At 38.0% G+C, this 15009-nt stretch overlaps 1 protein-coding gene across 5 annotated transcripts in view; it reads right to left on the bottom strand.

Moving 5' to 3' along the window:
• CARMIL1 (capping protein regulator and myosin 1 linker 1) overlaps positions 1 to 15009 on the bottom strand; it is a 307760-nt gene that overhangs the window by 39343 nt on the left and 253408 nt on the right. For all 5 annotated transcript variants that reach the window (XM_018038752.1, XM_018038753.1, XM_018038755.1 and 2 more), the window contains 3 exons: positions 13416 to 13591; positions 9678 to 9765; positions 7037 to 7186 (listed from right to left, as the gene is read on the bottom strand). In XM_018038752.1, the coding sequence (XP_017894241.1) occupies positions 7037 to 7186; positions 9678 to 9765; positions 13416 to 13591 (414 nt within the window). The remainder of the gene's footprint in view (positions 1 to 7036; positions 7187 to 9677; positions 9766 to 13415; positions 13592 to 15009) is intronic.

Below are 15009 nucleotides of genomic sequence, written 5' to 3'. Positions count from 1 at the left end.
ATTATGTGCCAAGCATGATGCTTAGAAATTCCTCCTGGAAACCTTCCTTGACAACACCCCTCCCCCAAGCTGGGCGGGGCACCAGTTTTCTGTGCTTCCATAGCAACCTGCACATCCCTCTCAGAGCCCTTTCCCACCATATCTCACATTTCACTGTATTAATGGAAAGCCACCTCAATCCTGGAGAAAGAAATGGCAACCCACTCCACTACTTTTGCTTGGAAAATCCCATAGATGGAGGAGCCTGGTAGGCTACAGTCCATGGGGTCGCCAAGAGTCGGACACAACTGAGCGACTTCACTTCACCTCAATCCAAAAGGGAGCTGAGGCTTATGCAGAACAGCAAGTTGTTTTTTTGTTTGTTTGTTTTTTTGGTTTTTTTTTTTAGTTGTTTTGCTTTTATTTCTTGGCTGTAGCAGCATACGGGATCTTAGTTCCCTGACCAGTGATTGAACCTGCGCCCCCTGCAATGGAAGCGCAGATTCTTAGTCACTGGACCACCAGAGAGGCAACATGTTTTTAATGAGTAAACTAGGATAAAGAAAAGAGAAAATGAAGCCAGAATTAAGGCTGAATACAACAACCTATACTTCTTTAGACTCAGAACCCTTTTAAATAGGTCAATGCACACTGGGCTCTGAGCCTCTCAACTTACAGAGCAAAAGGCAGGCAACAAGTCATAGCAAAATTCACTGTGTTTAGGCAACACAGCAAACTAACGGCTCCAGGTTTTCACTCCTCTTGACAAAGACCTGCAATTTCTTCTGCATAGATGTGCAACAAGGTATCAGGGGATGAAACTGAACAGTGCCCACAACAGTGGTACAGATGGTATAAAGAGCACATAAGGTAATGGGTTTTATAGGGGTATTTATTAAAGCTGCCCTTCATGAAAGTCACTGACATGATTCGGAAGCACCACAGTAAAAACAATGCTGTAAGACCCAAAACAATAGGAAACAAAAGGGCCAAGTCTACTTTACAGAGACCCTCCAAGGCACCACACCTGTATCTCTGTGCAGGCCCTTCTAGACCTCAGGCCTAAAGGAATGAGATCTAGAATGTGCTTCTGGCATTTCCTCAAAGGGTTGTCAAAAAAAAACCAAACTACTAGAAACTTTAAGGAACGTATATTTTAGCTGGATTATACAGATAGCTCAGTTGGGAAAGAGTCTGCCTGCAATGTAGGAGACCCAGGTTCAATTCCTGGGTCGGGAAGATCCCCTGGAGAAGGAAATGGCAATCCACTCCTATATTCTTGCCTGGAGAATCCCATGGACAGAAGAGCCTGGCAGACTACAGTTCATGCAGTCACAAGAGTCAGACACAACTTAGCTACTAAACCACCACCACCACTACCACAAATGGTATCACAGTGCTGAAATTTAAAATCTGGAAATTAAGAGGTTTTCATACATTGCTTTCTAGTAGTTAAAAAGCTAAGCCTCCATTTTCCCAAAATGGTATCACTATGAAAAGGACATTACAGAATAAAGTAAAATTATAAAAGGAAACAATTAGGACTTCAACGACCTTCTGTGCACAACATCAGAGCAACTAATTTTAAATGAGATATTGACTTAATAGTCTGTGCTTGGCAACACTGCTAATAGATTAGTTCAATTAACAACTGTAGGTACATGAAAATGAGGTGATTTGTTTAAAAACAAAATGGCATGTTGACCAAGACAAATGGGTGTTCATTGAATTTTAATCTATGCTAAAAAGCTTAAAATTGTATATGGATATTTGAGGCTGAATTTGTTAAGGGAAAATAATTGCTATTTTGTCATTGAAGCAAGGATTCACAAGATGTATTCTGTAACAATTCAAGCCTTTTAAAATTGTTTTCCTAGGAAAGAGCAGTAAGCAGACTACCTGTTCCTCTGTATGAATATATTTTGATTTAAAACGGGTATGACACTCATTAAAATAATTGAAAGAAGCACATACAATTAGTGAGCTAGTTCTGCCTAAGGAGAAGACACTGGCTCTTCACCACTTGGCACATCATCTGAAACCTAAAACTTCTGCGATGTTTTAAGGTAGGAAACTATATATAGAGACAAATTAAATCTGTAGAGATTGCCAATCAGTAGAAGGAGAACTGCATCCCTTAATACCCCCAAAGGCCAATGACAACACAGTTGAAAGATACGATGGGGAGTAGTGATTTCCTAAGAGGGCCTGATGGCAGGAAAAGAACAGATGGTCTATGGACAATAAAGATTCTAAGTAAATACACATTTCAGCTTAACACACAAGGCGTGTGTGCTGAAATGATAAGGTGCATATAGGGAAACTAATTAATCACTGTCACCAACAAAATTACACATGGAGAGGCACAGAATGTTCAAGGTAAGCCAAAAGTGCACAGATTCATTTCTCACAACTGGATAACAATTGAGACGCAGATTTTTGACACAGTTATTTCCAGTAATGTTTAAAAACTATAAGCTTACATTTATGGTGAAATGACACACATGTTTCACTGTTTCTGTTCACATATTAATTTAATATAGAATCAGTAAGCAGGTGTTTTGCATAAAACAATGGAGTCTATTTAAATCTAGCTTGGAATTTAATTCTGATTTGTGAGAAATATAGATATGAAATCGATATACAGATTATAGCAGATTGGCTGAACGTGCAATCCCACACGGCCTGCTTCAGGGTGACCTTAGATCACCTCGACCAAGTTAATGTTTTCATGCCTAAGTTTCCTCATCTGTTAAACAGAAGATATTAACACCACCTATCATTCACAGGTTGTCATGAGAATTAAGCTGGCTACTATTAATAGTTCAGTGCCTAGCATATCACAGGTGCTAGGTAAGTGCAAAATAAATAAATCGGAAGATTTTTCAAGCCATGTGATTCTCAACCCTGGAGTTAAAGGGTTATCAGTCTCTGGGACTATGAGAATGGACACAGGTTGAAAAATTCAGCAAGTTATTCTATAGTTCTTGTTCTACCCGTCCCTTCTCCCCACCAGGTAAACTAAATTACCTCTTCATTTCTTTCTAGTTAAAAGGAAAAAAATGAATTATTTGGAGACTGAGTTTTAAGAAATGATTCTTCTTTCTGCCATTTTGTTTAAACAGCCTTTTTCTTCAATTTTATGAAGTTAAGGTTGATTAGAAGCTCTCAGGCATCCTCCCCACAGATAACAGGCCTCATCAAGTCATTCACTCTCTCCTATTTCAGCTCTCAAAGTGTAAGTTTAATAGGTGTTCACTAAGTGAAGAACTTCCTTCTAAGAGATGAATCATCACTTCCATCTCCAAGAAGACAATCCTTAAACTATAATATGCATTTCAACGTTTAATTTACTGCTCTGAACCTTCCCGAGTGTGATGATAACTATTGGTTCTTTAAAGAGACTTACACACTGAAATGGAATTGACTTTTGGACCAGGGAGAAATGGAAGAAAACATCAAGATATCCAGGAAGAGGGGGAAAAAAAAAAAGAGCAAGAGATGCCCAGAATCTCCACTATGTCTGTTAAAGAAATGTTCAAAAATAGATGTAGGAGATATCACGAACATCACAAACAGAAAATGCCAGGATCTTTTAACTATAAGCAGAAGGCTGGTGATGAGTCAGTTACTTTGGAATGTCCTGGGGGAAGTATCTCAGGGCTGTGGGCTCCAAACAAACATTTTAGGTAGTAAAGTTACAGCATCTCCCAGAGCAGTCCCATTCAACAGTGCTCTAGCTCTGTGTGTGGTACAATTTCTACCTGCCAGGAACAGATAATTCCATGGGGGAAGCTTGTAGGCATGCACTTAGATGCTTCTGAGAATTTTCTATCCAATAGTTTTTCTTGTGTCCCAACTTCCTGGATCACTTAAGATCTGTCTAAATGCTGCCAAAGAGAACGTACAGGCTCCTTTAGAAAAGCATCACCAATTCAATGTCTCCACCTTTACAGTACATACTTCATTTTTTTTTTTTTTTAGTGGCACTACACAAGGATCACAAATTGAAATATTTGGTAGTGGATGTCAATGAGAAACAAAAATGATTTGTTTCTTTGATTATGAAAGGTGGAAGTGCAAACAATTTGAAAAGGTAATTCTCATGCTCTACTCTTTTCCAATCAGCTGTGAGTTTGTACCACTCACAAGTTCAGGGTAAGAATTCCAGCGCTTAGCATGTTGATTTTCTTTAGAATACTGATCCTTGCCCCTGGGGTAATTGCCACTGTGAAAACAGGAGTATCTTTGGGTGGCTTAGACCCAAAGGTTAGGCTCAGAGCAGAAAGGAAATCTTTACAGCACAAAATCCATTGACTTGCACTTTCTACACAAAAATATTCTTTTTCATTAAACAACATCAAACTTAGCTCTGTTTTTTGGCTACTTACCAATTCATTAGCCTTGTTAAAACAATGATTAAAGACATAATTTTTAGAACTGGAAAAAAATGCTATTTTTATGGCTTAAAAATTCTGCCCAAGTATCTGTTATCTTTATAGAGAGCTCTGCCTTGTCTCAACAAGATACTCCACACCACAGGCCCTGTTTCTGGTCCTAGGATTCAACAGGCGTTTATGTCAGGAATAGCCCTACCTGCTTGCCTCCCAGCCACCTGAATCAAGAAAATACCATCCTTCTGACTTGGATCATCCTTAGAGTGAAGGACAAAGATCTCTATCTACTCCTGCCGCTTTCTGTATCATGGCAACCAGACTGTTCTTAGAAAATGAAAGCAACTCAGGAGGGCTGGGTATGCCTTGCCCTGTGGTCCTCATGGTGGTCATGCATCCGGGGTGGTTTTATTTTTAAAGTACAAACAAACTTCCAGTTATAAGTCCTGGTGATATAAAGTAGAGCATAGTGACTATGGTGAACAATACTGAATTGCATATTTGAAAGTTGCTAACAGAATAGATTGTAAAAGTTCTCATCACAAGGAAAAAAATCATAACTATATATGGAGATGATGTCAACTAAACTTGTGATAATCATCCCACAATATATACATATATTGAATCATTAGATTGTATGCCTAAAGCTAATACAATGTTAAATCAATTGTATCTCAATAAAATTAAATTTTAAAAAGTGATCCTATTCCCCCACCCACTTTACTTAAGGAGAACAACTCCTTTTCCTTTCAAGTTACAAAAGCAAATTAGTCAATCAAACCAAAACAAAACTTATACAATTTAAAACCATCCTTACAGGAGCTAAGCCAATCTTTCTTAACCAATACTTCATCATCCAAAACCGCATAACTTCTAAACTCAACAAAATACATTTTACTAACTCATGTTTCCTATACCCCTTTCCAACTTACACAGAACCAGATAATTTTGGCTGGAAACATGATATGTAGAGTTAATTTTTAATTCAAATATTTTCCTGTTACTCCTTTTCTTTTAGGGTTAGACTAAGCCGAGAAATCCCATGGACAGAGAAGCCTGGCAGGCCGCAGTCTATGGTGTTCCAAAAGAGTCAGACATGACTAAACAATGGCAAAGAGCTTTCTAGAATAATTACCCTATGATAACATAGTGTCTATTGCCTCAAAATGTAAACAAAATTTAAAATACTTATTAAATTTACATTTTATAACATACTAGACAAGCAACTTTTAAAAAACTTGATGTAATTCCCTCCACATAGACTAAATATATTTATATATTTATATAGTTAAATGGAAAATTATTTATCATCTTTAGTTATACTAGAATGTTACTAAGATATATTTTAGGCTTTCTTTGCCAGTCTCCTTGTATATCATAAGGTTTTACCTGGAGGGCATTTAGCAATTTTATTCACAGATTTTAAAAGATGATAACAATAGTTTATATGGAAGCCCAGGTGGCTCAATGGTAAAGAATTTGCCTGTCAGTGCAGAAGAGCCAGGTTCAATCTCTGGGTCGGGAAGATCCCCTAGAGAAGGAAATGGCAACGCACTCGAGAATTATTGTCTGGAAGGTCCCATGGACAGAGGAGAAGAGTCTGGTGAACTGCAGTCCATGGGGCCACAGAGAGTCAGACATGACTGAAGCAACTGAGCATCCACGTGATTCCTTTACGATGGCTATGTTGAAAAATTACCAAAATCAGAAGCTGATGTAGAAACATTTGAGCACATAAGTAGACCAAACCTAGCCTCACCAACACCTGCTTGGATTATAAGAAATTACTAAAAATGAGTATTTTAGCAAAACATAAAAGCACTAAATATGGAGAGTGAAAACAATGCTGAATACAGAGGTATATACAACTATTTGAATGGTAAAATGAGAAATATACTAACAACACAAATTTTACAATAACATAAGAACTGACATCAAACTGTCCCCAGAAAAATGAGATATCATAAAACTGAATACTCTAGCTTTACAGCCAGATGGATGCCCCGAGCAAATGCATCATATTCCAGCTTCTAAAATATATAAGTCAATGACAGAGAATAGGAACTAACCAGGAAATGCAGATCTAAGAGTGTACCTCAAAATTATGTAACGAAAAAACAGGAAGAAGCAGGACATTAAAAAAAAAAAAAGAAAGAAAACCTATAAGACCAACAAAGAGATAGTCACCCTACATATTTTATTTGGGAAAAAGTCCTTCCCCACATTTTTGTTGAAGGCTTATTTATTTTCCTGTCACAAATGACTCTGAAAAGGTAAATAAATGATTTCTCCTAATTTAGGAATTTTGTCCCACTATGGCTACAGCGACAGATATCCAACTTTTCTGTGTACTGCAATTTTTACAATTTTTCTTTTTTAGGAGGAGGTGGGGGGAGTGGTTGGGTGGGTAGGGGTACACTTTAAGAAAAGTTTTACAAAATTACAAATAAAGTGAGAGGACCTTCGTGGGAAGCTGAAGGCTTAAGCTTTATCAGCTTCATTAGTAGAGAGACCCTGTACAGCAACAAGTTCTTGAAAGAATTGTCTTTGCGGGGAAGTTTTATTTGGTCTGGTTTGTAAAGGTGAGTTGTTTTTTTTTTTTTTTTAAGACAGTAGCAAATCCAATGAAGCAGATAATGGTGTGGCCAAAGGCTGTGTCTTACCATACAGGTATCCAGATCTTCCAAACGCTCTATCTCCGTGAGCTCCTCCACCGTGATGATGGAGCGTTTAACCGGCTTCTCCTCAGCAAGCTCCATCTCCAAGGAATCTTGCAGAAGAAGGGTCTTGCCACGTCTGCTGAAATGGTCAGCCTAGAGAGTCAAGACAACCAACTGAATTCCAGAAGATACCATCCATAAGAGGGCGCTGTGAAGAATAATGTCTACACCTGGTTAATGGCAACTCGATAAATTCATGCTGGAGTTAAGTTACCTCTTTAATCCTCTTTCTCTGGAAGGTGGAGTATTTTAAACAAGAAATGACAAAACCTCCTTCCAAACATCTTTTGAGACTTCACTTGAAAGGTAATTCATATATCTTTGCCATGTTCATGTAGATATGCACCAAGTAGGCACATATTTTTGTTTTCCAAAAGATATACTATGAACATTTGTAGGAGACTGGTGTGATTTTTTTCAACTTTCAATCTTCAATACAATCATAAAATTATATCCATCAAGTGCTCAAAAGTACATAATGAGGAGAAATAAAATGATTCCAACCTCCCCTATTGTAAAAGGACCAAAAGGAAAGAAACTGCTAACAAACTTTTAATAAGCTTTGTTTTCATGTAATAATTATTATATTTTATGTGACATTAATTACCAATGCTATGCTTTAGATAAACCTAAAAAAGTGGTAATAGATGAGACAAACTGGGCTGAAATTAATAAGCTCGAGTGCTGAGCTGATTCATCACCAGGAACTCTGCAAAGATGAGAACCAGTTGACAACTCTATGGAACCTTTGGGAACATTTCTAAACTTAAGTTGGAGAAAACAGTGTTATTGGACTGTCTTTGAAAGTAGTGTTTCATTTTGAAGATACTATTTCTTTCACTTAGCAGTTAAGCTCTTGTCTTACTATCCAAATCAACAGTAAGAAATTCAAAACATTAGTGCATTCACACAATTCTTTTTTGCTTATGAAAAGAAAATGTCAATACTCTGAGTTACCAACTTCTTCAAAGGACAAAAGCAAAAACAGGGAAAAAAATTCAAACATTCAGTGTAGTTCCCATGTGCAGCCACACTGATACAACATCTAGTATTGCGTCTTCAAGTAGGCATTTTGAGGCCATCCCTAGAGCTATGGTTATCAACAAACTATTTCTATAAAGGATGCTTTATTGACTTTGGTTTTGCTTATTAAAGAAAGTTTGAATTGTGATCTCTTGACAAGGTTATAGCTCTTTATCATGCCATGAACTACAGACTAGAGCTTCTTAAAATCACTGGGTGATGAATCAGTTTTAAACTTCCAATTTGCCATAAGCCAATATATTGATAAAAATTGATAATAAAAAACATTTGATAATAAAAAATTTAAATAACGTGTTTGGATATTATTGCCATGTCAAATTGCTCTAGAAGTTTCTTCACACTTCCTCTTAGTTTGTGAACTTACCTTGTTATGGACTAGTAACCCTTCATTAGCGGGCCAGCTCCAGTCCATAGGCAATACTTTGAATAGCTAGAGATGTCTATCTTATCTTTTAGATTTTAGAGAAGAGCCGTATATTCTTCTCAAATGAATTTTTCAAAATACCCCTTTTGTCTGCCTTCCCCTCAGAAGTTGTTGCTGCTCCAGTGTTCTCCACCATCACTCAACAATTCATCACCATAAAACTGAGTATCTTCAGGCTACACAATTAACTTGAAATTTTTCTCTGGAGAAAACACTGTCATAACTTATTTGGGAGATTTCTACTGTATCATAACGCCAGTATTTTTGAGACACAAAACATAGCCAGTTATAAAACCTTCATCTGTGCCTCAGAGTTTGAGAAACAGGAAGTTTCTGATACATTTTTCATATGCACTGATACCGGAAATACTTCTACTGAGTTTCACCTTAATGTGGAACCAGTCTCTAGATGAAGAAAATTTTATTTTTTCACCTTGGTTATATCCAAAGGCCTAGTTAGACATCAATGGTTATCATTCACTAGAATATGTCCATTTAATTCTTTCCCTCTTTGGACAATTCATTTCTGCCATGTTAAGAATATTCTGTTATCAAATAATCATATCAGAGAACAAGTACAGATAAATATAGGTGAGCCCTGAACAACACGGGTTTGACACATGCAGACCCACTTACGTGAGAATTTTTTTCAATAAGAAATACTGTAATACTATACAATCCGGGTTGGTGGAATCCTCAGATGTGGAGAGGCAACTATAAGTTATACATGGAATTTTGACTACAGGGAGGGTCTCTGCCCCTAGCTCCCAGTGTTGTTCAAGGGTCAACTATAATCTTTAAAACGAAGCTCTCAGTTTTAGACTTCAGTCCCAGCATCATCTCCCATCAAGTTTTTGACCTGTGTTTATTATACATGAACAACAATTCTGGATATTATCACTTCTGCTTTGCCCTGCCATTTTCCCTCTGGAGAAATTCTAACACGCTCTAGAACAGCTGGAAACAATGAAGACGAAGAAGGAAAACTAGGATTTTAACCCATAAAGCGACAAAGGAATAAAATGTAGAAAATCAACCACATTCCCACGCTGGAGGCTGCCCTGCATCACCACAGAATGAACCAGGCTGTCCTGTACAAATGACCACAGCACTCACCAATTTGTGATGGCAGTGTGAAAGTGCATCCAGAATTTCATCCACAATTCGATCAGACAGGAAGGAGGCCACTGTCAACTTCACCTCACTATGTGAAAATCAAAAGCACAGAGTGGCATTTTAATTTGTGCAAGAGGGAAAAAGTCACCACCCTTGATGCTATGTTGATAAGGTCAAATGTGATTCTGTTTCTATCTTTGAAAATAGCATACAAGACTGTGTGAACAGGGCTAAGGATTTCCAAAAATAAGCCTTAAACACTGCCATAAACACACAGGTAATAGCCTTTCTTTATCAATGTCAACCTGCCTCTGCAGTTTCAAAATTCGAGATTTAATGGTAGGAATGAAAAACATCTGGATAAAGACAAACTTAATGGAAACCATATGTACCATGTAGTGAGAACAATTCATCCATTGACAAAATGAAAACAAACTTGGGCTGGAGTAAATTAAGAAAATCTAGTCTGGTTGTGAAGCTTTGGTTATTTCTTTCATATGTATATCCCTCACCTTTTAAACAACTTTTTAACCAATCAAATGGTACCTTATTGAAATGCTTCTGCTTTGACTTGCCACTGTACTTTGAATAGTTACAAATTCACTGTTCCCTTGCCTTTTATGAACAGAAGTTATCAAAATGTTTAGTTTTAGTGCCTCTTGCCTAACCTTAAAAGGATGCCCAGACAGGAAGTAGCAGCTTCTAGTTTCTACTAATAAATAACTCTGCCACTGAGGTTTCCATCCAAGGGCTAGTATTTTAGTTATTTGGTATTCCCAAGAATTCAACTTCCACGTGTGTCTTCAGTCTAAATAACCCTACCTGGGCACACATGCACCAATGTGCATAAATGCACAAATACATTGAAAGTAAATGTGCTGGAGAGCTACATACCCACGTTTCAACACTGTCACATAATCTCACTCTACTTTTGAAGTCAATAATACTAAAAATTTTTCATCAAGGAAAAGAGTTATCAAGATAAGATGACCACCCGCTCCAGTGTTCTTGCCTGGAGAATCCCAGGGACAGGGGAGCCTGGTGGGCTGCCATCGACGGGGTCGCACAAAGTCGGACACGACTGAAGCAACTTAGCAGCAGTAGCAGCAGCAATCTTAAAACAAGTTGAAAGTATATTTGTGTAACAGGGGAAAACCTTCCTAATTGAAAGGCGATAATTTTCATTGCATGTCTCTTCAGAAACATTTCTGATGGCAGAGCAGGAGGGAAGCACCAACTTTTTGATGCCAAAATTAAAAACAGTCCTGGGCTAAAGATAAAAGAATGTTTCTTTCATTCCTGTCTCTGAACCAAGGTCTCCCTAGCTATTTGGTTTATCTAATACCCTATTATTCTCCAGAGGTATCCACTGATAAGATTCACCCAGGTCGCTTATTAAAAATACAGATAACTCGGTCCCACCCCAAACCTCCAGAAGGCCTGGGAATTCAATATTAACAAGCACTTCCTCTGATGCTTTTAGGCATATTTGGGAATTTTGTTTCCTCCCAAGACTATAGTCAGTAGTTTCTCTCTCTTTCCTACCCTCTGCCTCTCAGACGTCGGGAGGGATAATTTATTTCAAATTATAACATCAAAAAACAATTCTTAAAATGAAAACAATAGATACATGTATATGTATAACTGAATCACTTTGCTGTACACCTCAAACTAACACAACTATTGTGTCTGACTCTTTGTGACCCCATGGACTGTATAGTCTATGGAGTTCTCCAAGCCAGAATGCTGGAGTGGGTAGCCATTCCCTTCTCCAGGAGATCTTCCCAACCCAGGGATCGAACTGAGGTCTCTCACATTGCAGGCGGATTCTCTACCAGCTGAGCCACAAAGGAAGCCCAAGAATACTGGAGTGGGTAGCCTATCCCTTCTCCAGCGGATATTCCCAACCCAGAAATTGAACCGGGGTCTCCTGCATTGCAGGTGGATTCTTTGCCAACTGAGCTATCAGGAAGCCCCCTAATCAAATATACTCCAATATAAAAGAAAACATTTTAATTTGATTTTAATTGGAGGATAACTGGTTTACAATGTTGTTTAAGCTGTACAGCAATGTGAATCAGCCATAATCATGCACATATCTCCTCCCTCTTGACCCTCCCTCCCACCACCCCCTAAAATAGTTTTTTTTTTTAAAAAAGCAATTATTAAAAAAATAAATAAATAAATAAATAAGCAATTATTTTTTAATGCTTCAGGACCGTTCTATTGTTTTGCTGCTGGGTGCTCTACTTCTTTCTCGACTGAATTTCCAGTTTGTAAAATGTTTAAAAGGAAATGATGCAACTTAGTCTGAATGTGCACATGTTCTATCACAGCTCAGCGTGAAGCAGTATAAAACGCCAAGCAAGGACTTGGTGGACATACAACTGATTCACCGAAGTGAGGAGCTCTGTACTGCTATTCAACTTTTAGAATTTGCCCATTTTTCAAGGGAAATGAGCATATTCGACAGAATCTGGAGTCCAGGAAATGCTGAATATGATGTATTGGTAGTTCAATCCACTATTATGAAAAAACGGTGGTCAACAGCTTTTTATTCTCAACATTCAAAGAGCTCCAATAAAAACTCTGAAACTAGAGGTTACAGAAATACGTAAGCATACTTGGGCTAGAGTTCATAAAATCACTCATCAATGGAGTCTATAAACCCTCTGAAAGCCTTAATTTCTCAAGTCATTCCAACTCTTACAATTCAGTTGAATAGGCATTAGGGTCTTTGTTTAAAAGACACACACACACCCCCCCTACAGCTGCATCTTAGCCCTGAGACTGTCTAGTTACTGCAGAATTCCAAAACCCTCAAAAGTCTACAGTCTAGCTTTAAGGTTAGCAGCCTTCAACATCTACTTCGTGATGACATTTTTTTTTTTTTTGCATATTCTGTTTTTACCTCTCATTTTTCTTGCCAGCTGTCACCGAGCTATATTACATAACACCACCACTCTCAATTCTCCACGTAGAAGCTGTTATTTTTGCTATATCTAATTATTCAAATCAAGATTTGGACATGATTAAAACGGGAAATTTTAAATGCTTTCGAATGCATTCACATTCTGATTTTCCAACTAGAAAATATAATGAGAATTTCCTGAGCTGTATAATGTAATACTGGTGGTCATCTCACTGTTCTTATATAAAAATCCAGGAAAGTTTGCTGGCGATCACACCTTCTAAATGTTTATACCTTGGCATGTTTTTCAAATTTTATCAACCAGGAATCTATGTAAACACTCCAGAGCACCATTAGCACATGCGTAGTATCACAGACCCACCAAAAGAAAACATGGTGACGTCATAGTGGGGCTCTTTGCTTATTTATGGGCTGTGCATGATTTATAATATTATGGTGGCAGAAAGCAAACTGATCTCTGTCTTCAAAAGTTAGATTTATCAAGGTGAAAGATAAGCTTCAGAAGCAGGAAAAAAAAAAATAAAAGACTTACAAACATGCACCCCTCTCTTAAAAAAATAAAACTCTTAAAAAAGGGTAGGTAACTTTATTTTCCTCAGTAAGGCAGGCATAGCTGCAGTCACCTAATTTTGGAAATGTATAAAACCTCACATTTATGCATGGCTATCTCTATATACAGTCACTGCCTCTTAGACACGCCTACATACATTCTGTATGAATAAAGCCAACAATGACACCCTTCACAGCTGCCTCAATGGCATTCACAGACACTGCAGCGCCTCGGTTTATGAACATTATAAACCTACCTAATTTTGTTAAGGATATCAATTCCAGACTGCTCCAACAGGACATTTTTAACAAAGGTACGTGGGATGGAAATCTTTTCAGTGCTGGCATGAATCAAGTCTTGTCGAATGTGGGCTTTTCTCATCACATTGGGGCAAAGATTCTCGGCAGCGTCAACCATGGACTCAAGCAACGCCTGCAATGCAGCATAAAGCGGAGAGAGAGAGATGAGGACACAGACCCAGAGGCGCCCGCCGTAAAACTGAAAGGTGGCTATATATATGACACCGAGCTCTCGGAGGGCAGGGACACAAGAGAGTCCCAGGGTGAGACTGGGGATTCGGAGCTGTCCCAGGGTGACTTGTGACTGCCGGGTGATCATTGATCTCAGGCAATCACTTTAAATCAGACACTTGGCAGATCCGCCCAGGCTTCTGGCATCTGAAATGTGATAGTGTGCTAGCTTTACTTAACGCAGAGGCATTCACAATTAAGATTTAGAAAGACACATACACACCAAGTCAGCCCACACCAGACTGTCCTCCTGGGTATTAGCAAACAAAGTTACAGATGCCCCTGGAAAAGATATCAAGTTTGAACTCCTCTGCAATTTCACAAATCACAGAAACCTCAAATCAGGGCGAATCATTTAATAGCTCTATCAAAAGAGCAGTAGTAGCAAACCACTCTAAATACTGCTAGTTTTCCTCTTTTAAAAGAAAAGCTTCAGTGTTAGGTAAAATTATAATTGCTGCAAGATCAAAAAATGAATAAATAATAAACAAAAATATTCATGAACACTTTATACACATTAGTAATTATTACACTTAAAAACCTACTTAAATACCACTTCAGAGTTTTTAAAATGTTTCTGCACATTTTATCCTTCTAACACCTGTGAAGATTCATAGAGAAGCCATTCATGTGATCACCATTTTATAGCTGAAGAATGTGAGCTAAGGGAAATGAAACAATTTGCTTGAGATGGATAAAATGGCTGGTGAGTATGGAAAGGGCACACGAGTTAGCATCAGTCCTAAATTTGAATCCTAGCTGAGGGACACTGGACCAAGTTACTGATTTCTCAGTTTTACTCTACTCAACTATAAAATGGCAAAGAAAAAAGTTCTCATCTCATAGGATTTTTGAGGATTAAATGATATTACATATGTAAAGGGATCAATATGTCTAGCATACAAAAGAAGTTCAGTGTATCACAGATAATGCTATTAATCTGTTTTCAGAGATGCTAATCTTCATGATGAGATCTTGGTTTTGAAAGTTAAGCTTGATCCCATTACTATTCCAGCATGAATGGGACTAATGGAGCATCATTATGGAAAGCCGAGTCTCTCTGCGCATATATTCACGTGCAGAGCACAATCCCAACAGTAACATCTCTCATGACACCATACGATGAGCAGGAGAACAGCAGGATGTTTGTAGAGACATCATGAAAAGCAGGAGAGGAGAGGTGGGTGGCAGCCACTTGAGAAATTTCCAAAAGCCACTTGTATGCTGACAGTGCTCTGTCCCTGTTGGAACTCTGACTAATCAGTGACTTACTACATTATTCCAAGACAGCTACAAGTGATGCCAAATGAGTCAGTTTAA

This window comes from Capra hircus, chromosome 23, assembly GCF_001704415.2.
Source record: "Capra hircus breed San Clemente chromosome 23, ASM170441v1, whole genome shotgun sequence".
Lineage (NCBI taxonomy): Eukaryota > Metazoa > Chordata > Mammalia > Artiodactyla > Bovidae > Capra > Capra hircus.
This window is presented reverse-complemented; position numbering and strand designations above follow the sequence as displayed.